We start from the raw sequence: 25,759 nt of genomic DNA on the forward strand, positions 1-25,759 counted from the left end.
AGTAAATAACAGGCTGAGAATGTGGTAAAACGTGGTCAAAATCAGACGAGGGCTTATCTTTTTCTGAATTGCTCTTTAAATTTGTCGGTTGGGTTTAGGGACGTGGGTGGGCGGGTCAATCGGTGCTTTTGAAAACACTATCAGTTGGGTTTAGGGAAAGGGGGTGTGTCAGTTGATCGGTCATACATTCAGTCAGTCTAACAGTCAGTCAACAGCAGCCTCTGGTAGATTTACAAGGGAACAGCAAGTGCAAATGGCGCTCGCGAGAGAAATTTGAGATCTCTAAAAGTGAACACAGTGGCCTTTTGTGGATTCTTGAAAACAAAAACTGCAAAAAAAGGTCCTCCTAGGACATATTTGGCCCTCTCCAGATATATATAGAGGTACGTTTTCAGAATGAGCCTGGATTGCAAAATGTACAACACTGCAAAACAAAACTAAAGATGAATGCTGTAGAAAAGCAAAGCAAAGCTAACATTGGGGTTATATCTTTCAGATTTGCCCCTAGACTTTTTTATACTTTTCATAATTTACTTTGCACAATTCTTCAGAACATACTGATATATAGTCAACCTAGAAAGGAATTTATTTACAGTACAGAAATCTGAAACTGAAATATAATTAAATTCCATTCAGTTCTTTAAATCTCTGACACACATGGTATAGTGAATGAATTTTCTTGTTGAGTTATGAATGGGGAAAACTACCAAATGAATTTCATGTTCTTCCCAAGTCAATATTTATGAACGTCTGGAAACAGAGGAAGGCTTGTAGTGACTGAAGGGATTTCAGTCCCCTTTAGGTACACAAACACTGAATGTCCAGCCAATGGCGGGAGGGTGTGGAGGACAGAAAATCATATTTCTGCCAGTGATTTAAAGAGCTGCTGTGATTTTTTCTGAGTTTTTCCTGCAGTGATCATGAGACAGTTTCTGCTTCTGCTGTTGGTGATCTGCTTCAGTTTTATCCAGGATGGATATGGCCATCCCTCTCGCACCAAGAAAGCCGTTCCTGCTCGACAGAGAGGTACTGTACTTTTTGCTCTAGTTTATCTTATTACACTGTTAAAATTGAATGTGAGCACTCATGGAAAAAAAGGCACAAAAGCTATCCTGCTATACATTTGAAAAAATGCAGAGTTGTCCCAACACAAAGAGATTAAGCTAACAAATGTAAGTGAATTGAACATAAAACAATAAAAATAAAAAAAATCTTAAGAATTGTGTGGTTTCAGCTTACTTTTAATAATTAATTTCAACAAGCAGCACAAATATTTTTTGAGTGTACACTGTAAAAAATGCTGGGCTCAACAATCAATTTGTTGATTCGAACTGAAGTCGGCATCCATCAGCCTATCTGAGCAGAGCAAAGATGGTTGAAATTCCGCCACAAGATGGCGAAAGAGACCACATAATAAGTACTTAGAGGAGAAAAATCATTATAAAACTGGTAAGTGACATTCTAAGTCGACCTCTCTCTCTCTCTCTTCTATGTTGTAGTGCTGTATTTTACCATATAATTGTAGTTTATTGAGTGTGAGATGGGACTCTAATATCAGGAATGTATGTTTTTTTTATGTTCGCCACTCTTTGTATAACCCTGAGTTACTTTTTGGTTGACCATTTGTTTGTCTCTAACGAGTCTCCTGTTTTCTTTACTGCAGACTAGTTCAGTAAACAGAAAGAAAGAAGAAATTCCTGCATGTGTTTAGCGATTTTCTTTATTGCAAACATAACATAAATCTGGAAGTGTTTGCATTGCTTTGGCTTTTTCGAGGTTAATTATTATGATCTCCGGATTGCAATAGAGAAATGTCTCTAAATTGATGGCATTTCATGCCGTTCAGCCTTATCATCCTGAAATGTGAGCAAAATCACCTGTTTTGTCATCACTTTAGACATTACGCTAGAGAATCATTCAAATACTAGCTCTAAAGTGACGTTGGTGAATTAGTAACAGTTTCTGCCGTAGATGAGAATGAATGGCGGAAGACAGTAGTTCCTCATACAAAAGGATTTTAAGACTCTCTGTGTTTGATTTTTTTTTATATACACGATTATGCTGTCGAACTGTTTTATAAACGCATGCCTTAGTGTCCCACTTGTGCCGATATACAGCCATATCACACTGCCACTTGTGTGATATTGCTATATGTAACAAGGGTGCTGTAAAAGTATTAAAGTCCGTGTGAAATCAAAATTTACGGTGTTTGTTTTGCTCCCTCGCATTGTTATTCTTCAGGTGAATAAATCCGTGCAAGTTAATAAACAAAATGTTTGTTCTTCTATCAAAGACTAATAATTTGCTTCTGTGTTTGGAGTTGTGGTCCTTTTCTGTTGACGGCAATATTCTTAACCACGTTTTTCTTACTGTTAGTTTGCTATGAGGGAATGATGCAAAAACAAAGCTGCGTTTAGTCATTGCCCAGCAGGCACACAACATCATAACACATTAGATTTATGTGGTGATGTCAGATAACCAAAACCCAATGTCTTGCCAGCATCTAAGGACAACATTATTTTGATGTCCAATAACATCAAATGACGTCGATATTTGGTTGATTTTAGGTTGTGTTAGAAAGTGACCAAAATCCAACGTCAAGCCAACATCTTAAAACAACATCATATTGACGTACTGATATTTATTCATCAGGTATGGCAACCACAATCCAACATCTGATAGATGTCATAGTGATGTCCACTCAACACCAATCTGTAACATTGTTAGACATCGATATTTGGTAGATTTTAGGTTGCACATTGGACATTGTCCTTTGGCCTGACTTTGAATTCTGATGTCAACTTGATTTTCATTTACAAACAAAATGCAATGTCCCCACAACGTTGGGGTAAAACTTCAATCTGACATCATGTTGACGTCTTGTGCCTGCTGGGTGTTTAAGGCCATTTCGGTCATCATACAGTAAACATCCCTCATCTTCTCATCAGTGACATGCATCTAAACAGCCTCTGGGTCAATGCGTGTAAAGATTTTGGACATCTTCTTGGACACTTTTAATACTTCCTAACATTTTTCTGCAATTTTAAATCGCTCATGTCTTGAGGTAGTTCATTATGATGCAGTTTACCTTCTATGTGAAATTTGATTGGACAGGAAACACAGGACTGATTTTTCTAATCCACAAAGACAAGAAAAAATAAAGTAGTGACTGCAGGTTGAAGGAAAGTAATGGAGTAAAAGTACCGATACAGCACTAAAAATGTACTCAAGGGAAAGTAAAAGTACACCTTTTTAAGACTACTTAGTAAATTACAATTCCTGAGAAAAACTACCACTGCCACTGTTTTTTTTAAATAAATTTTATGGCAAATAACAGTAAAAAAAGAGACAAAAACAATTATATTTTAAAAAGTATAGATAGAATCAACTTAAACACATACAATGAAATAAAGTTTAAAAACACACCAACATATAAAAAGGTAAATAATAACAAGAATTACAATTGTACAATCTGTATCACACAATACACTCAACTTTGAACTTAGGAAAGGAAAAGATTCAATTTGCTGGAACAAGGACTCATAATAAAACATGTACTTGGATATTTTTCCTAAATAGGTTGCAAACTTTCTTCAATTGTTTAGATGATCGCTGTGTTTTGTTAAAGATATAGGTTTGCTTTGACCTCTGTCTATTGTTCTTCTTCTCCAGAAGAAGATGACATGAGGACACAGATCGACAAGCTGTGGCAGGAAGTCAATTCTTTGAAGGAAATGCAGGCTCTGCAAACAGGTACACAAAAAACACAAGCTTTATTTTTATTTTATTTAAAAACTCCCCATGCTCACGTAATTTACATAATTTATTATTACGCTAAAAATGGCAGATGAATTTAATCTATTATGGGTTTTTTTTGTTAAATTAATAGAACCAAATTTAGTGTTTCGGTCCATATTTGACCTAATTTGGGTTTAAATAACCCAGCGTTTCCTATAGGTCTGTTTCACACCACAATCATCAGCAGTGTGTATTCTTTTGTGGCCTGTTTAAACTAATGAAAAAATACTATGATAACTTCAAGTCAACAGTGTATTTAAACCATGCTATAGTAAAGTCTATTGTAGTGCATATAGTATTCACAGCTCTTTGGTAATGAATGCTACAACATACTGCAATAACTATAGTGAACTGACAAACTGCAATAGATACTAACTGTATAATTTAGTTTTTACTACAGTAAACTGTGGCGTATAGCAGTAACTTGTGTTTTGAGTTAAATTAATTCTCAGTCTGTCTGAGGTATTGGGAGTGGCTAACATACTTAACCACGCCCCTCCATCTGTCAGTTTTGACAACAAACAGAAATGGTGAGGAGGAGATGTTTGTTAGGTTGTAATAACTTTCCCCAAACCCTTTTCCTAAACTTTCCTAAAAAAACAGCCCAGCTTCCTGTTCATGTGGACTTTCAATAAAAATGAAATTATATATTATAATAACTGTTTCCAAACCAGTTTCCATTTGTCTTTTCAGTTTGCCTGCGTGGCATCAAAGCCCACAGGAAGTGTTACCTGGTTTCCGATCAGGCCAAGCACTATCATGAGGCCAACGAGGACTGCATCTCTCAGGGCGGCACGCTGGCCATTCCCCGGGACCTCAGCGAAAACGAGGAGCTCAGAGACTACGCCAAACGCAGCTCTCCGGCAGCCAGAGACTTCTGGATCGGCATCACAGATATCGTGAGGGAGGGCCAGTATGTGGATGTCAACAGCCTGCCCGTCTCTTTCTTCCACTGGGACCGGGCCAAGAAAGAACCCACTGGCGGGAAAAGGGAAAGCTGTGTCGCTCTGTCACTCATTGCTCAGGGAAAGTGGCATGATGAGATCTGTCGCTCCCAGAAGAAATACATCTGTGAATATCTTATTCCGTGAGCTGCAACTCACAGGCCAGTCATTCAATTAAGCAATACGCTCTAAGAAGCCATGTTTTACATTGATTACTTTGTTAAAACCCTGTTTTAAATTTACTGTAAACCACGGCTTCTCTGTAGATGCCTATTGTATCAAATGGTTATTGCATACTGTATGTTGCATGGTTTAAACCTTATGTGCGTTTCGGGGTGTTTTAATCTATTCTAGGTTGATTTTAAGGCTTGTTTCGACCACAATTTTCTCTGTGTTTCCACAAATAGAATGACTTTTGGTGACAAATCTTATTTCGACGGATATTTTGGGGAAATGCTTTGAAAATGGGCAAATTCACTACCCTTTTGTTATATTTGGGGATGTTTTTGCCCCATTGACTTCCATTATAATGGCATTTTTGATTGATTGAAAATCCATGACACCATATAATCATGCATTCTTGATTGTCGGTGGTTTTCTCTGTTGGGAAGAGGTAAAAACGTTTTTTTTTTTATTGTTGATCATCAGTTGCAGTGCAAAAAAAGTCACAGTGCAGTGGAAAAAGAATGAATATTGTGTATGACTCCCATGAGCTTGGAGGACTGCATCCATACATCTCTGCAATGACTCAAATACTTATTAATAAAGTCATCTGGAATGGCAAAGAAAGCGTTCTTGCAGGACTCCCAGAGTTCATCAAGATTCTTTGGATTCATCTTCAATGCCTCCTCCTTCATCTTACCCCAGACATGCTCAATACTGTTCATGTCTGGTGACTGGGCTGGCCAATCCTGGAGCAACTTGACCTTCTTTGCTTTCAGGAACTCTGATGTGGAGGCTGAAGTATGAGAAGGAGCGCTATCCTCCTGAAGAATTTGCCCTCTCCTGTGGTTTGTAATGTAATGAGCAGCACAAATGTCTTGATACCTCAGGGTGTTGATGTTGCCATCCATCTGCAGATCTCTTGTAAGCCCCCTTACCGAATATAACCCCAAACCATGACTTTTCCCTCACCAAACTTGACTGATTTCTATGAGAATCTTGGGTCCATGTGGGTTCTAATAGGGCTTCTGCAGTATTTGTGATGATTGGGATGCAGTTCGACAGATAACTCATCAATAAAATCTACCTTCTGCCACTTTTCCAAATGATCAACTAGAAGTCAAGTTATTTGTTGCACTACAACTAGGATCAATGACAAGACTTTTGTCAGCTAGTGTACTTTATAGTGTGCATGATTGTGAGAGAGAACTTTGCTCACTTACATTAATATGTTTGAGAAGATAAAAAATAAGCAGCTCAGCTCTCAGAACATAGTAAACATAGTAAGTGTATTTATGCACACACACTATAATTTGCTGCTTTACTCCATATGAAAGTTGGAAACTTTTTTGCACAGGCCTATTTAAAGGGTTAATGGTGCCAACTGATGATCGACCATAAAAATTAAAAGTTCTACCTCTTCCTAACAGGGAAAAACATTGACAATCAAGAATTCATGATTACTTGGTGTCATGGTTTTGCAATCAAAAAATGTGGTTATAATGGAAGTCAATAGGGCTAAAACATCCCTAAACATATAGCGAAAGGGTAATCCATTTGAACATTACACAAGGGTTAACCAAATAAAACAGATCAAAGACATTAACTGATAGAGGAAAGGTTGGCAAGCAAAAGTCACAGATGTTTGTTTGTAGAGTATTTTTACAACAGCTTTGAATGAGGCTCGACCAATCAGAATCAAGGACAGGAACTATCCATTCAGTAACATTAAACAGTCAGCAGTGGTGTGATTTCTTTATTCAGTGATGTCTTTATCCAATCCAGCATACAGTATGTTTAAAGTTTACAACCTTCGTGTTTATTGCAACAAAAACTGGATATTTTTGGAAATTTTGAATGAAATTAATGATAAATAAAAATATACAACAAAAATGAGGTACTGAGTAATATTGTATACATTCATTGTAAGGTAAAATGTAAACAGTTTTTATACATTTAAGCTTTTAAATACATAAGACCCGAAGAGACCCTAAAATAAATAAATTATACATTACTGTGCAAAAATCTTAGGCCACCAAAAGATGATAGTAGCATACACCAGGGGCGTTGCTAGACATAAAGCTCTACTGGGGCACCCCCCCCCCCTCCTCTAAATAAATAAATAAATAAAATAATATATATATATATTTTTTAATATAAATATTTGTTATAAATAAAAGTATTCTTGATATATTTGCATAAATATTAATTTCATTTAAATGAAATTCTATAGACAATTCAATAAAATACAAAAAAGATGTTTTATAAAATTATCTGTTGTCTTAGACTTGACACATGGCAGATAATTAGGTTTATTAAGTCTTTACCTTCCTGACTTCTCATCCCTCCTTTTTGCTTCATACAAAAAAACTATCAGGAGGCATGCTTAGTAAGATCACCATCATATTGTTTAAGCTTTAGTTTTGTCGACCAGCTAAACAAAAAAGCCTGTTACACTGGTTTTACAACGCATGAGCAGTGCGTGACAACCAAGTAGCCTACTTTTTTGGCGCGCATGTTAACTACCGGGACTCGCAGCGGCAGAAGAGCAGCGCGTGCGAGAGGCGCGCGGGTTCTCTGTGCACACGTGGCGATGCGTCAGTTTGCTTTTTGATCAAACACATTGCTTTCACCAACGTTGGTTCGGTTGCACATAGAGAATAACGTCTTTATTTTAAAATTACCACTCTTAATAAATACGCTTGCATATGAAGTAAATCATATCTCAATGCATTTACTGGGGCACTGGAGATTTTTACTGGGGCACGTGCCCCAGTAAATTGGGTCTAGCGACGCCCCTGGCGTACACCTTTTATATAATAATGCAAAAAACGTTTTGGCAATGTTGTGAAGTCATGAATTTATAACGTTTTTTTAAAAACGTCATTTGTTGTCTCAAATATGTCCAACAAAAATGTTTTTGTGTGATGGGATGTTGTAATATGTAGCCTAATCCATAAAAAGTAGCTAACTGTAGTTAGCCTACACTAAAAAGTTGTTTACCCTAATTACTAGTAGCTTACTTGATTTTTGGAATCTGATTAGGCAGTGAATTTTTGAAAAACATTTATATTATTCATTTCACTTTTGAGTGTTGTGTTGTGAAAGAAGTGAACACAATAAAAGCACACAGCACACACAAAGGAGTCAAAGTTCACTTATAATGAAGACTTTTATTCGACAGGCTGAAATGTGACCTCAGAGCAAGTTTAGTGTTACACTATCACGCTAAGTCTCGCATTACATCACAATATTTTTCAGTTTGCTAACTGTCAGTTTACACTTTCAGCTGTTTTCTAATGTCCACAGACAGCGAGTGTTGTCGGAAGTGACGCAGATTGATGTGAAGTCTCGCGAAAGTGCGTGGCGGCCATTTTTCCTCCATTGATTGCTGTTTTTGCTTACAGTCCAGCAAGAAAGAAAGTAACGCAGATTAAGCTGGATTACGTGCCATTTAGACTAAAAGTAGTCTCCCCGACATCGACTCGTTTCTCCTAACACGCTCAGAATGCTGTCCCGAAGCCACTCGCAGAGCTCCTGTTGTTGACAGCGGACCGCGGCTTGATGATCAGATGGAAATGGTGCCCAGCGAAGAAAAGCAGCTTGTGCCCAAAGAGGTGAGAGATGATCGACCTCAAAATAACACACTTAAATCACACCATCACCCTGTTTAAAAAAAATCGCAGTGTAAATCAGAGAATCGCGTTTAAACACAGTGGAGGAGGTACGGAAAAAGTGCGTGTCAGGATTGTGAGTTGAGCGGCTAACTGTGTTAGCAGCAGCTCAGCTAACTATCAGTCAACAAGTCTTCACAACAGATTAAATACGTTCATAACCGCTCTATACCGGAGGTTTATGGAATTAGTAGGCCGGATAGCGTGTTGTCATGTGTGCAGTGAGGCTGTTTACTCTCTCCTCAGCCCGCAAAGTGTCCTGCAGGAGTGAGTTTTGGGAGGTGCTAAAGTGTGCGCCATAGTTTATGTTAGCAGCTCAGATTAGACTGCTTGATTTAATCCACATAGCATCATTCACATCACAGACATAATTCAGATTAGACTTGTGTGTATTTTTGAGGAGTGGTGACCTCTGCTTTAATTTCTGCGTGTTGTCAACATCTTCTGAATCTCTTTTTTTGTTACCGTGATTATTTTAAATGGCCAAAACAACAACAAAAAAATCAAATAGTTTCAGTTTCAATCCACATTGTTTTTTTTTTTTGTTTTTTTTTTACGCGGATGTGATTTAGATCTGATAGGAATATAGTTATTTATCTTCCTCATGACACTTGCAGAAAAATACAGTATTTTCAGTGACATTTGAACCCTCAATTTTCAAGATCAGGGTGTCCGCGAGGTCTTAAAAAGTCGTAAATCACAGATAATTCATCTCAAAACTATATTTGTTTTTATTGCAAAGAGATACAAATCACAACAGTTGTTAGACGTTTGTACATAATAAAAATAATTCCTTTAGCAGGGAAAGAAAACTAAAGCAACACATCCCTTTACATGATCTTCTATTAATACAAAAACTGTTTACTGAAGTAACTGGGCCGTTAGAAAAAAATTGTTGTGTTTAGTCCTGTAAAAGTCTAAATTTCATTCATAATGGTCTTAAATTTGACTTAAAGAAACCTGCAGAAATCCTGGAGATGTTTACTTTATAGTCTTTATGCCAGACATGTCCAAACTGGGGCAAAGTTTGCCCATGGTTACCTTTGATTTGGCCCACCATCCCATCTGAGAAGATTGAGAATGATGGAAAGGGTTGGAGTGAAAACCTTTAACAGATATTGTAATTTCTAATTGAATATAACCTAATTTGTTTATTTTATTGCTAAGCTACAAAAAAAGCAAACTGAAATTAAATGTTTCAATTACATATTTGTAAATTAATCCGATTTTTTTAAACATATAAATACTGTCACACGACAAATCAAAGCAAATACAGGTGCAGTTTGACTAGTGTAACTCCATTCTGTTATAAATGGGATTGTTTTTAACTAATAAGTTAATTATAAAATGAACAGATATATAGTGCGTTAGTTAATGTATATCAATGTTTTCTGGTTATTTTTTATATATTATAGAAATTAAGAAATTACCCATGGAATTTACCCATTGTAATAGAGTTTGGTGTACTCACCTTTGACCCACCGCACTCAATCAAATTTGGTTTGTGGCCCTTCATAAGAAAAACTTTGGGCACCCCTACTTTATGCTATTGGTAATTTTAGTTTGAATGCAGTAAAACCAGTTATATGTCATAAATCATTAATGACCCATTTCCACTGAGTGGTACGGTATGGGTCGGTACAGGTCACCTTTATCAGGCTTGCGTTTCCATTGCTAAAAGGGTACAAATGGTACTCTTTTGGGGGGCGTGGTGTACGACAGAATGTTTCAGTCAGCACCATTTTTGCTTGAGAAAATGTCTACAGTAAAGCTGTACAGGTCGTTCACATATCATATAAGAATCACCTCTCACAAAACAGATACTTTATACACAAATAGTTGTGTTTAATCTGGCAATGTCATCAAAATCATGCAGCCCTACTTTCCATCCAATGAGGCAAAGAGAGTAAAATCGTCATTTCTTGATAAACTGGCACCAAATATCAAAAAAGCCAAAAAAATAAAATAAAATAATTTGCGACAGTAGGTCGAGCCACTTCGCGCAGCTCCTCAAGACAGTTCTGGAGATAATAATACTGAACCACTTTGATGACAGACTTTGGCTGAGGCATTTAAGGATGATCAAAACAACTTTTCAGATGTTTTACAATGTGGTCGGTCCACTGGTTTGTCCTAATGCCATCCCATCATGCCCATTTTTATCATCACATGATAAGTAAAAAACAAAATCACATTACTTTTTGATGCACATGCTGGAATTTATTCGGTAAATGTTTCCATCATCGTTTATGTGCATTATGCGGATAAAAAGGTTATCCCATTCAGTTGTCCGCATGCATTTTTAAAATGTATGCCCTTCTAGGCGTTTCCCTTAAAGGGATAGTTCACCCAAAAATGAAAATGTACTTACTGTTTACTCACCCTTCTCAAGTGGTTCCAAACCTTTGAGTTTATTTATTTTTTAATACATTTTAACAATCCCTATAAGCAATTTTACATGATATTCCATATTGTGCATAAAAATAGGTGTATGGAAACTAGTGGTCTATTGTACAATGTTATAACATAAACATCCTTGTAATATGAACACATTTCTTTATCAGTATTTTATGGGGTGCTGTTTATGTTGTCATTCTTGGTGCAATGAGTTCACCGGCGAGCGTGTCTGATCGGGATTCAGACTAATTTTAGAATGGGATTAATCCATTCAAATGGGTGACAATACAAAAAGTCATTTTGAATTTAGCCTAAAATAAATGATTGCTTTTGATCCTGTTTGGTATTATAAATTGTTCTGTGGGATTAACATGTCCTTCACTGACTCAACGCCAATTATTACACACATTTGTATGTTTTATAGTGATGTTTTGACTCTCCCACACTCTTCCTCAGGGTTGTGATGACAACTCTTGCTGGAAATCATTTATTAGTCAGCAGCACTAAAGTTTATAGTTATATTTTATCACCAGCGCAGCAGATTACCTTCAAGGCACATTGAGCCCTTACTTTCACATAGTTGTGGTATTTATCCTGTGCCAGTGTTGGATGATGTGGACTGATATCACAAAGGTTCATGAGATCACAGTACGACAGCATTTTTTTGTAACTAGGGCTGCATGATTTATGGAAGTAAAACTGAAACTGTCAGAACTGCCAACTGACCCAGCCGAGGCTCAAACCAGCTACCTTCTTGCTGTGAGGGAAACGTACTACCACTTCGCTACCGTGACGCGCTTGTTTATATATAGTTGTTTGTTATATATTTGTTTATATTTATGTATTTATGTATTTATTTATGTATCTATATATATATATATATATATATATATATATATATATATATATATATATATATATATATATATATATATATATATATATATATATATATATATATATATATATATATATATATATATATATATATATATATATATATATATAAATAAATAATGTAAACATGTATACATATACATACTTATACATTATAAATAAACACTGCATAATTTGTTATTATTGTTGATTTTATTGATTGTTTAATGGAGGCTGCCCTAATAGAAAGTAGTATGACTGTTAAACTAGGGTCATCACCTGCAAATTTTTGTAAAAAAATTTTTTGAAAGCACCATAAATAAGACTGTTGGTGTAAATAAGAGTTGTTTGGTGATTAAACGTGACCGACATTGTAGGCCCACACGGAATCTGCACACGCAGATTTCCGCAGATTTTTAGCCCATCATTGAGTCTACGTATTTACTTGTGGAAATGTGTGTAAATTTATATTCATTCAGTTTTTTTAATTAATTTCACTTATATTATTGTGATAAAATAATAATATTAAAAATGTTCATGATTTATTTACAATACAGTTTGTAAAGTAATATTTTCTTTGTCTTTTAGTAGATATATTATATGAGAGACTTATTTTGTTTACCAAATAAATGGATCTAATTGGATTTGCGTTGTAAACATATTTTTTTATTTGTATTTTTATTTAATATATTAAGTTTTTAGTTATGATACTCCTAAAATCATTCCGCATAAATCAGATTTTTTTTACTAAATTCTCTGCAGAAATAGCAACAAATGTACGCAGATTCGGTCTGGCCCTACCGACCACATACAGACTAAATGTTAATATCATGCAAGTATATGTGCATTTACTGTGTATATTTATTATGCATATAAATGCACAAATACATGTAGATACAATTAAAAAAATATGTAGATGTATATTAATATTTATAAATCATTTTGTTATTTTATTAACAATATTATATTTCTTATTTTATTTAGTATATTTTATATATATATACAGTTAGAATTATTAGCCCCCCTGAATTATTAACCCCCTTGTTTATTTTTTCCCCAATTTCTGTTTAACAGAGAAGATTTTTTTTCAACCTATTTATAAACATAATAGCTTTTATAACTAATTTCTAGTCACTGATTTATTTTATCTTTGTCATGGTGACAGTAAATAATATTTTACTAGATTTTTTTCAAGACACTTCTACAGCTTAAAGTGACATGTAAAGGCTTAACTAGGTTAAATTAGGTTAAATAGGCAGGTTAGGGTAATCAGGCAAGTTATTGTATAACGATTCTGTAGACTATCGAAAAAAAATAGCTTAAAGGGGCTAATAATTTTGACCTTAAAATGGTTCATAAAAAATTAAAAACTGCTTTTATTCTAGCAGGTGAGAAGCCAGTCAGTAGAGTTATAGCAAAACATTTTGTAGTGTTTGCATGTCCTTTGCTGCAAAGAATTTAATAAAATAGACGCAAAATAACATTCATTACAAGTTTTTTTAAAAAAGCACCTAAATAGTTTTGCATTTTGTGTTATACCTCATCTCGTTCTCGTGAACTCAATCTCATTACTCGAGTAAGTGTCTTATCACACACCTAATAAAAAGTAATAAACAGTGTTGTATTGCATAAAACATAATAATTGTCCATTTTGATTGACATTGTTAAACACTGTCAAAATTGTTGCAAATCACATTGAATCAAAAGATTTACTAAATAACCCAAGATCTAGCTCAATTTAATGCAGAGGACCAATGTGCTCACCGGTGATGCTGAGCTTTCTTCATTGTCAGATTGGCTGGTTTTAATCTGCTCTGGATGGGTTCTCTGTAATCAAGACTGTCCCGTGTCAGCAGGCGTTCATTCAGGACATCTTCTCCTAATGATGCCATTCATTTCAGATTAAATGTCCTACTCTTTTCAGTAGAGTTGCAAAGGGGCTGATAATTTCTGGTAAATTTCTTAAAACTTTCCAATAAGTTTACACAGGAACTTCATTTGTGAAATTAGAAATTTTCCAATTTGGAAAATGTACATAAATTGTATGAAATAGAAATGTAAATATCAATTTCTTTATTTCAACTCATTGCCTCCACATAATCGATAAACCATAGATATCTGCTTTTTTATATTATTGCAGAAACATTTTGATATATACCGATAAATATTGATACACCAGTACATAATGCGACAATGTTCACAGATTGAATTGAATTAAGGATTATTGGCTGAAAACTGCATTTTTGGTTTCGACTGAAAGTAAAAATATCTGACAGAACATTTCTATGTTGAATACTTGTTCCTGGTGCTTGCAAAAAATGGTTAATTCCCTGTTTATTCCCTTATATTTCTGTTAATTCCTGTATTTTACTTTTAATTCCCATGGAAAGTTTCCAGCTTTGAAAATTTCCGGAATTTTGGAACCCGCTGCTTTTAACAATGCTTTTCACAGGAAGACCTGGCAATTAGCTTTAAATAAAGAGGAATGTTTAGCGTTTTAGCAAATAACGTAAAGGCAGTTAAGCGTCACAGTAGCTTTTTGGTCAAAATCAGCTTATGTCTGTCTCCTATTATTATGATGCATGTTTGTAGGGTCTGCTTGCAGTTTCAAAAGACCACCTGCTAAAAGTAATTAAGCCGTTTGACAGAAGGCTTGAGGGTGACTCATGCCCAGCGTGGCTCATTTTTGCATTAAGCTTTCACAAGCTTTTTTTTTCATAGTAAATATCCCCAGGGGCTTCTTTTTAGGAAAGGTTTGTAAGTTTAGCAATCTTTTCAAATCTATATTCAATTTTAGTTTGTATTAATAAGGCAGCTGAGCATAACAGTGATTTTCTTCTTTGATAAGGTGTGGGTTTACATGCAACCTGTTGCACCAAACTCATTTTGTTACTTTAAAGGGCTCCTTTTTGATATCTGCACAATGGGTCTGTGAAGTTTCACCTCAAAATACCCATCAGATCATTTATTATACCCTGCTGAAAATGTCAATTTTATGGTGAGATCTGTTTTTAGTTGATTTGCGCCTATAGGCCCTATCATATACCCAGCGCAATAAGGCGCAAGACGTGTTTCTATGACGTGTTGCTATTTTCAGACCAGCACAACACTAATTTTCCCGTTTTCCACCATGTTATTTAAATAGCAAATTCATTTGTGCCACTTTGTGGACTCACGGGTGTTTCGATATAGATAAGAGGTGTGATTTTAGAGGTAAATATTATTATTTTCTACATAAATATAAAAACCACTGCCTTAATGCCTTCATGCCATCTCGGGGGGCTTTTTCAGTTTATTCATGACAATTTGCTTTTGTATAATGTTATCATTATTAGCAGTATTATTTATTATATGCATATTTCTATTTGTTTTATTTAAAAAAAGCTTAGATTTGCCCACCTTTCAGGTTATGGAACACATGGGGCACAGCATGTGTATTTGGATATAACTCAATTTTTTGACCACACTTCATTATTATTGTTGATATATTCGTTTGCTGGAAATTAAAACTGAATAAAGAAATAGTTTTGAAACCAATCGTTGTGCTTAACAAATGAAATTAATTATGTAGGCTGATGGATGTCTGTGCGCACAACACGTTTCCTTATCCACGAAAGAGTTTGAAAGTGAAAGTAAAGAGTGAGGAGGCTCATTCTCTCATTCTAGCGCTGCAGACGGTCTGTTTAATAGTTCTCTCGCTAGTGAAGCACTCACTTTTTCCAATTACAAAGTCTGCCATGTAAATAGCAAATGCGCCATGGCGCGACGTAACTGACTCTTAATAGGAATGGGAGATGAGACTCTGATTGGTTTATTCACACCTATAATTCATTAAGAGCATAAGCTCAACCCTGTTAGACCATGCTCCGCGGCGCAAAGCGGATTTTTCCATCCTTAAAATAGCAAAAGTGGATTTGGACACGCCCTTAATGCTTTTGCGCCCTGCTCTTTGGACTTTGCGTCTAGATCGTTAAAATAGAACTCTTTGCTTGTAAATGCAAATCAGCGGGTTCTTCCCGCCCAATATTCCAGCATGCCCGTGTCAGATAAACGCAGCATAATCATGTTCTGCGTCCGAAATTGCCTACTACTCAGCAGGTACAATATTTGAATTTAAATTTACTACTTGACCGTTAGAAAAGTATGTTCTATATAGGATGAATGTGAGTAGTATAAATAAATCTCAGACATACTACATCCGCCATTTTGACATTTTAACGTGACCTACCCACGTCAGCTAAGTCGCTTTCTTCCCATTCATTAATTCTTTCGCAAAGCATCATGGGATGACGTAGCATCCATCGCATACGCACATCAGAATCTCGCTGGAAGCGGTAGGTCATTCGGACATTCTACTCGGCTCGCATACTGCTTTTAGCATACTATATAGTATGGAAGCGATTATTCTGAAGCAGAAACTCTAATATTATTTGAGTGTTATTGTCATGTTATTTGAAGTAGTTGTTATGGAGTTTATTCTGTATTTCTGCACTGAAGAATGAGCCACACATGAATGCTGTTACAAATTTTGTTGTCATGCACCCTCTTTTAAGAATTTTTTGCACATCTACTTGCGGCAAATATAACAGGATGCCCTTCATACAACAAGTAGATATAATGTAGATATAATATGGAGATATAATATGGAGATTCATTATTAGACAAAATTAACACAATTTAGCATCCATAAAAAGAGACTCGTCCTCATCCTTTTTTTTTTTAAGTCTACTACGTCTCGAGGTGCAGCTGGATATCACAGAGATTTGGAACAGCTCTTTCAATCCCAGTTTCTTTGTAAATCCTGTCTTGTGAGAACGAAGATATGCGCTAATACAGAGACGTGATAATATGCGCCTGTCAATCAATTTCAGTGGGCAGGGATAACCAAACATCTACGTCATGGTGCGATTGGCCTCAAAATGGCTGGGATTGGGTCGAAATTTTATTTAATAATTTAAAAAAAAGCACATGATGTGTTTACACTACTCTTTTATGCACACATTTATGTTCAAGTTAAGTTGATTTTGCATGATAGGAATCCTAAGCAATTTAAACCAACATCTAAACACTGGCTGTACTGCTCAATCCAATTGGAGTCATTTATAATTGACTATCTGACAATGTCTTGATCTGATACTTGTATTTATAGCCTAGTGCTATGTGCACTTTTGACTACATTAAGGTTAATCAATTAAATGTATATGCTGACAGCTATATAATAATAAGTCAAATCACTTTTTTTGCAGTTTTATTATTGTTTTATTTTCATTAAGGTGAAAAACTATGTTTTATATTGTTACATTAACAATTCAGCACAGGGCAGCATTAAAGCAAGCTTGTGTAAGTATAGTGTACTAAAACATGAACATCAGCATCTCTGCCCTGTTCAGATTTAGACAGTATTGCAATTAAACTTGACCTCATTCCAATACTGTAATTGTGTCCCAAATGGCTCGCTAAACACCGTGCACTTAAACACTCTGCATTTACACACTGTCATGTTGTGCGACAGTTCATGAAGTAATGAATATATATCTGTGCTGTCAATCGATTAAATTATTTAGTTCTGCTTTATATTTGGTGGCCTTAATTACTATGGACTTGCAACAGAAAATACAATGCACTTACTGTGTTCATAATGTATTGCAGAAGACTTCTGGTGCTCTTGAGGATATGGGTAGCGTTAGGGACAGGTTTGTTGGTATGGGTTGGTTTAAGGGTCTGTTAAGGTGTAAGGGATGGGCAACATTGTAGTTCCAAATGTAATTACAGAAATTAATTACAAATGTAATTACATGCGTGTTTTTAATTATTCAATCAGAAGTACAACGTAAAAACATTTATTTACACAATAAGTACATTGTAACAAATTATTAATTTCTGTGCAAGTGTACATTAGTAGAGGCCACCTAATTTAAAGTGGGACTTGGGCTGGGCTGATAAACGATATTATATTGAATCGCGATAAAATTTATGTCAATAACAATGATAAGATCTTGACGTTATTACTCTATAATGATCTAAGAGCCAATCACAAAACAGAACTGTCCATCAATGGGAGCCTAAAAGTATGTTTATATCAGAGATGTACCAAATTTTCAAACACAGAAAGTGTATCGGCCAAAAATATGTCATGCCATTTAATAATTTAAAATTTTTGTTGTTTCAGTCATTGTTGGTGTACTCTTTTAAATCTGGAAGCACTAACAACTTATATCGAAATGTATATTGTTGTCGTTCAGTATGGAAAACAATTATCGAGATTGCAATTTTGCCATATGGCCCAGCCCTAAGTGGGACCAAATATTTAATCGTAGTTTGATTAATCGCATAATAACTTGAGTTAACTCAATATTAATTACAATGTATTTGAACATTTTATCTGTTCTAAATGTACCTTAAATGAATAAAGCATTGTATTTTGAAACTGCTTTACAACAACATCAGGGACTTAAAAGTACATGCAATAAGTGTGCACAATTAAAATAAATGATTGGTTAAAGTACTTGGCAGAAGACCAAATACCAATTACATTTATTATAGTCCCCCCCCCAACATATTTTGCAAATTTTGTCGATAACTTTTTTTTCTTATTGACAGAACCATTACAATAAGGTTTAGCCAGACCTAACGCATTAACTCAACACAGAAGTATAAATTGGGCGTAATTGCGTTGAATTACGCACTCATATGATAAGTTTAACTTGTGGTGTGTTTTGGAGAGCTCTATTGCTGTGTTCACACCAGACATGGCACGTGCGAATAAATCGCGTCATGACGTGTAAATAGACGCGTGAACATTTTGAGTTTACTCGCTTCATTCGCGCGTCAAATTCGCTTCACAATAGATGCGGATTTGCGTCATGGGCAGGGCTTCTTTCTGTCCGGTGACTAGCTTCGTTGCTAATTGGCTAACATGGATATTATTGAAAGAATAGCTGTGTTTATGTGCTTAAGGAAGGCTGAAAAACAGCATATATGTGTTCGGCGCCGTGTCCACTAGATCCTTTCAGAGGTGCACCCAGCTCTGTGATTCATCAACTCCTCCAGAAACTATACCTGGATGATGGAGGCTTTCATTGGTGCTTCAGATTGAGTCGAGCCCAATTTGATTTGTTGTCTGGTGTCGGCATAAGGATTTCCCCTCGGTACACCGACAATAGGCACTACGTCATAATAGCGCCTACAATAGCAAGCTCCTGATTGGTTAATGCGGTGCGAATGTTCAGATTTTCCAACTCGAGCAATCGTCAAACACGCGAAGCGCTCAACTCGAGCTGCTTCATTTGTGCATTATTCGCAGTGCCTCATTCCGGCGAATCGCACCGCAGGATGTCTACTCACGTCCTTGCATTGACTTAACATGTAAATCACTCGCTCTTGATGCTTCATCCGCATCTGGTGTGAACCAGTGGTGTAAAGTAACAAATTACAAATACTCAAATTACTGAGTAGTTTTTCTCAGGAATTGTAATTTACTAAGTAGTTTAAAAAATGTGTACTTTTACTTTCCCTTGAGTACATTTTTAGTGCTGGATCTGTACTTTACTCCACTACTTTCCTTCAACCTGCAGTCACTACTTTATTTATTCTTGTCTATGGGGATTAGGAAAATTAGTCCTGTGATTCCTGTCCAGTCAAATCGCACATGAAGGTAAACCACACCATACTGAACAACCTCAAGACATGAGCGATTTAAAATTGCAGCAAAGTGTTAGGAAGCATTAAGTGTCCAAGAAGATGTCCAAAATCTTTACACGCAATGACCCAGAGACTGTTTAGATGCATGACACTGATGAGATGACGACGAAACGGCCTTAAACACCCAGCAGGCACAGGAAGCCAACATGACATTAGATTGACGTTATACCCCAATATTATGGGGACGTTGCATTTTGTTTGGTAATGAAAATCGGGTTGACGTCAGAACTCAATGTCAGGCCGAAGTCAATGTCCAACATAAAATCAACCAAATATCAATGCCTAATGATGTTACAGCTTGACGTTGTGTGGACGTTACCACTACAACGTCTATCAGACGTTGGATTTTGGTTGCCATACAAGACGAATAAATGTCAGTATTTGATGTCAACAAGATGTTGGTTTACGATGTTTGCTCGACGTTGGATTTTGGTCACTTTCTAACACAACCTAATATGGCAACGTCATTTGATGTTTTTATTGGACATCATAATAACGTTGTGTTTAGATGCTGGCTAGACATTGAGTTTTGGTCCCCTGACATCACAACCTAAATCTAAAATAATATTAACATTTTATGACTACAGAATAAATGCACTACATAAAGTTACATTTACACACATCCTCAAAACTACATGTAAATGCATCAGCTTTATACAGCGTAATACTCCCTACTTACCACTCTTGAGTATTATTTAAAACAGAAACTTTTACTCTACTTGAACTATATTTTTAGGCAAGTAATTATACTTTAACTTAAGTAGGATTTTTCAGTACTCTTTCCACCACTGGTGTGAACGCAGCATAATACATTTGAGCACTTCTTATTGGTCTTCACAATGCTGTTTAGTGCTCATGTGTACTGTTGGCCCTGTGAAATACATTTTAGCTCATTCAGCGGTGCCTTTCCTTTTGTACCAAGCTGAAATATGCTGCGCTCAGTTCAAAGTAGCACTGCTCGCATACGCTTTGGGCTTCATTCAGCAAATTTATTTCATACACAACAAAATGTCTTTTTTTTATTTTTATTTTTTGCAAATCAGTAGTGGCACCTGCGCAACCAATAACAATAGATAATCACAGAATGACCATTTACTTTAGAACAATACATTTCTCTCTCCAAAATTAGGTGAACATTGAAACTAGGGTTGCACAATATATTCAGCATCGATATTGCAATGTGGGCACCCGCACACAGGAGCCACAGAATTTTATTTCATTACTGAATTCATACGAAATATAAACAATTTATGCAACAAAAAATCTTACTTATAATTTTTGTCTTTTTTCTAGTCCAAATATCTACATTTTAAAGTGGAAAAAAACATTGATTTATTTACCCTACTGGTAGATAAGTTAGCTTGGTTTTTTTAATAATATTTTTTTTAGGGGTTTTCACCTTTTATTGGGATAGGACAGTGGAGATTTTGCAGACAGGAAAGTGTGGGGAGCAGAGATAGGGGAAGGACAAGCAAAGGACCTCGAGCCAGGAATCGAACTTGGGTCGCTGTGAGCACCTTGGTGCTATGTGTCGACGCACTAACCACTAGGCTATTGCCGCTGACTAATTTAGCTTGTTTTAGGGAAAACGTATAATTTTGACTCGAGTTTAAAACAAAACAATATTTTTACTTGATCTAAGAGTTTTTAGATATTTGGACTAGGAACGAGACAACGCAAAGTAAAAACGCATTTATTGCATTGTAATTATTTAAATTCACTACTTGAATACTGTTAGACTCCCCAGAAAACCGTCAAATAGTGCTATTCAAACTATCTTGTGAAACTGTATTCATATCGCAATATTTATCGCAGAGAAATAAAATATCACAATATCAGACTTTTCCCAAAGTCCTGCAGCCCTAATTGAAACCAACTCAATCCAAATCTAAAGAGCCACACTTACACTACGAATGAAAAGCTCTGTCATTTTTTTGTTGTTGTATTCAGATGATTTTTCTGCCCACGTCGCATTCTTTACCAGGAATGCAGATGTTACTAGATAAACAATGGTAAGCCTCAGTGTGATAACCTCTACTTTCACTGTGGCCGCTTTGTACTGAATTTTTAGCATCATTTAGAATGAAAAAGCAGGCTGAGTTACTTGCACTTACTTGGGTTACTTGTCTTGAAAGTTAACCTGTTGAGCAACTTCATCCAAATGTCAACCTTGCCATGGAAAAAAAAAGCAAATAAATGTAATACAGTGGTCCTTCGCTATAACTTGGTTCACCTTTCGTGGCCATGCATTTATTATTATTTTTTTTTGTGCAATTTAATAATTTTATTTTATTTTATTTTTACAGCGTATTGTGTTCTGCGTCCTGATTGGCTGTAAACCATTGTCAGTCAATCTCCTCTGTGTCTCCTGTACAGTACAGAATGCGTTCAGCTTGCCAAATTAACATAAATCTTCGATCTCTAGTAGGGCTGGGCGGTATATCGAGTTTTGGGGATATAGCGATATGATTCCCCAACGTGATGCGGTATTATCCAATATCTTTCATATCGATATGATTTGAGGCCACACGTGCGCATTCTGCACGAAACAGACCACTCCAAGTTAGCACGCGAGCTCCACTTGCAGAAATGTGCACATACGCAAATGAATGATTCCCTCTATGAGTCATACAAAAGATTTGTTCAAAGTGAATGAATCGTTCAAGAATGACCCATCACTGACGCGACATGAAGGAACATGCAGTGCTGGTGTTATATCGAAATCTGACTGCCCGGACAAATCTGTCTCCCCCTTGCGAGCACGCACGTCACCCAGCACCTGCTGCTGTCTCAGAAATCGTTTATCAATCATTTCTCCCACAATTGACAGCAAGAACGAACATAGAAGCATTGTCAAATTGACAAGCAGCACCTGAATGTGTTCACAAGAAATAAAAATGCCAAAATGGGAGGAGTTTATACCGCATTTCGAAAGTGAAAGCACCTCATATTCACTGATTATCAGTTCAGGATTTATTACACGACGGTCTCTTCTTTACATTTACGTTATAACACATTTAGCTCTGCGTTCTGGTCTGTTATAATGACTGTTTACATTTATACGCTTAACCAGCATTTCATCACAGTACTCTGAAACTATTTCGTTACTTCTCATATCTATAGTCTATTCGTTTTCATCTCCTTATTTAACATTTAGTAAAACAAGTTTAGTCAAAACAAAAGAAAAAGTGTAGGATTTTTTTACATGCAGTGAAAGACTTCTCTTTAGATATCTTCGACGTGTGCACTGTTTAATAATTGTGCACAATACATACATGTAAATGTGTAACTAAAAACATATACAGCTGATTTAATTGTTGTTTGTTAATCACACAACTGTGGTATACAGGATTACTTATAACAACACTGTAATTGTGACATAAAATATTGTGTGTTTCATATTTAAATTCAATGTGGTTCTTTTCTATCCTACAATACGTTTTGTTGTGTTACTATTTAAGTGTTGCTTTTTTTGCTCTGACAATGTAGCTATGGTTTCTATGGTTCTGTTTACTTTGTTATTTGCACAGTAGTGCTGTGTATATTGTTTAGCAGGAAATAAACCCTGTACTGTATTTATTTATCAAAGATTTTGTGGAGCTGTAATTTATTGAGCAGCTGTTTATTTGTAAACACGGAGGGAAACCCCTGTGTTTGAATTATGTTTTGCTCAAAAATTGTTTATTAAAGTTTTAATAAAGGCTTTAACTCTCAAGTAACCATTTATGGGAAAATAACCGGGAAATACATCGCATACCGTCATTCCGCCGCAAAATACCGGGATATGATTTTTTGCCCATATCGCCCAGCTCTAATCGCTAGCAGTGTGAGTTCCAACAAGGGTGCAAAAAGGGTTGTAACTGTCTGCAGTAAGACCATCGTAAAGGGAGTCGCACACCAGATGCGTCACGCCACACAACACCATGCATTTTAGAATTGCAAACATAGGTTTATTTTGTCTGCGGTGCCCAGCTACGACTAGGGACACTGTTCACAATTCTGCCACGCCACAGAGCGACATCTTAATAATTTAATTTTAAGTAACATGCGAATGTGCGCTTCCGGCATGTGTTACTTCCAACAGTCATGTGCGTATCCGGTGTGCGACCCCCTTAAAGATGGAGTCTGCTTTAGTTTTGTAGATCAGTGACTGCAGAAAAAAAGAACATTACGCTGGATGCCAACATTATCCACACAAAGCTCTGTGAACCTTTTGCTGACAGCGAAATACTGGACTTATTTTTCTACAAAAGTTTGAACTTTGAGAGTGTTTAAATAAGAGTAAAGTGTGAAAATGTTAATGACTGTTTGAGAAAAGTGTATTAAGTGTGTAGTGAGGTGTTTCACAGCCTTAAACATCTATAATAATTGTAAAAAATAAAGCACACCGCTTCGCAGATTTCACCTATTGCAGGTTATTTTTAGAACGTAACTCCAGTGATTAACGAGGGACCACTGTATTGACCAAAATAATAAATATTAACCTAAAATAGCGAAACTCTCTCTAGGTTTTTTGTGTAGGCTTGTACTTTACAGTACTGCAAAAATACATAAAAATGTCTCTGTCAATGTTTTCAAACAATTATATTTGATTAACCGAAGTCACACAAGTACCAATTTCACATCTGTTCCATCCATAACTGAGCTTTTTGATCATAAATGCAACAATGTTAAATAAAATAAAATCAATAATTTTTGTTCTAGAGAGCCAACTCGTATACTTTTGATTAGCATCATTTTTTTGGGTTGTGCAGTTTAATTCACAGAATTTTTACAAAGTATGTTGTATACTTTTTTGTTCACATAAACGCATGTTTATTTTCGCATTTAAAATGTAAAAAATGTTTTGAGATTGATATTTTAATAACTCTGTGGTTAGTAGTTTTGGAAAATATGAACAGATATTTCAATACAATATTAACATATACTTTCTATGTACATTTATGTTTTAAGATTTCACTCCAAATGGCACACCCATAAGGCTGAAATTGCTCTATACAAGCAATAGTGATAGTGGTGAAACGGATCACAAATCTCATGGTTCGGATCAGATAATGGTTTTTAGTCATGGATCGGACCATTTTTCGGATAAGTTAAAAAGGGGAGAAGACAAGTGTAATTTGCTTTCCATTTCTTACAAAAACAGCACTGCATGAAACTTTTGGTTTTAACAAAAAGAACTGAGAACCTGTAATTTTATTAAAAATAAAATGAAGAAATAATCAGCAGAATAGAAATAAATTGTAAAATATTCAGTATTTATTCACAGTATATATTCACTGTTACTACTACGGTTGCTGATAACACTAAATGTAGAAATCTAACATTATAGTTTGCACAACCCATATTTATTTTTAGTAATCAATAAATGATTCAGTTATTCACTCATAAAATTTCATGTTTTGTTGCTAGATGTTTCATTTTTGACGAATTATTCAGTGACATATGTTTGATGGCTGGTTGTCGCCACCTTTTGGTTAAACAATGTTATTGCTGCCTACAATTTTCATTTCTTTTTATTTCTGGGTTATTCGACTGTTTATAAACTAAAGACTGACTGTCTTGATTTTTGCGTTTTTCAAACACAGATTTGAATGCAGCGATTGGAAGGATTAAAAAACATGCAAATCACCATCATTTATAATTTGTTGCGTGGGTGTTGAGATCCTGATCTTTTAACCCTGATCTGAATGCATTGATGCAGGCTAAACAAATAATGACAGAAAACACCTTTAATAACCTAAGAAACCCACCACATCCCGAATAACCTGCCCCAACATCTTCTGTCATAATTTTTTTACAGGAAAGCCTAAATGCTTTCATACATGCGATTTAAATGACAAATTTAAGAATAATCTGTCAGTAAAAAAAAAAAATGTATTAATCCGCAGGTCATGCGTGTTCCGAACCGTGGGTTGTGATCCGTACGAATCATAGATAAACCATGATAACGTTACACCCCTAACAAACAATGTATGGAATTTCCTTGAATAATGATCAACCACTTGCTGTGGGCTTTGATTCAGGCTCTCTGATAGTGTTCAAAGGGACTGGAAATGCTAAGCTGTATCCCAGTGGCCCTCTGTCTCTCTTTCTCTTTCTCAATTAGTTGGCGTCTGTGTGCCGGGTGGGATTTTGGGTTTAGATGAGCTATTGATGTCGCCCGCATGGTTTTTATCACCCACGGGACCAGAACATGAGCACAAT

At 35.8% G+C, this 25,759-nt stretch overlaps 2 protein-coding genes across 2 annotated transcripts in view; both read left to right on the forward strand.

Annotated features, from left to right (window-relative positions):
* Positions 1 to 915: 915 nt before the first annotated feature.
* On the forward strand, positions 916 to 6,761 carry clec3a (C-type lectin domain family 3, member A). Its single transcript, XM_056462977.1, has 3 exons — positions 916 to 1,026; positions 3,673 to 3,753; positions 4,492 to 6,761. The coding sequence occupies exons 1-3, from the start codon at positions 921 to 923 to the stop codon at positions 4,887 to 4,889; spliced, it is 585 nt and encodes a 194-aa protein (XP_056318952.1). The 5' UTR covers positions 916 to 920; the 3' UTR covers positions 4,890 to 6,761.
* Positions 6,762 to 8,257: 1,496 nt separating this feature from the next.
* usp47 (ubiquitin specific peptidase 47) overlaps positions 8,258 to 25,759 on the forward strand; it is a 72,146-nt gene continuing 54,644 nt past the window's right edge. Inside the window, 1 exon segment of the mRNA XM_056462335.1 lies at positions 8,258 to 8,521. Coding sequence (XP_056318310.1) covers positions 8,477 to 8,521 — 45 coding nt within the window. The 5' untranslated portion in view covers positions 8,258 to 8,476.

The sequence above is a fragment of the Danio aesculapii genome, chromosome 7 (assembly GCF_903798145.1).
Source record: "Danio aesculapii chromosome 7, fDanAes4.1, whole genome shotgun sequence".
NCBI lineage: Eukaryota > Metazoa > Chordata > Actinopteri > Cypriniformes > Danionidae > Danio > Danio aesculapii.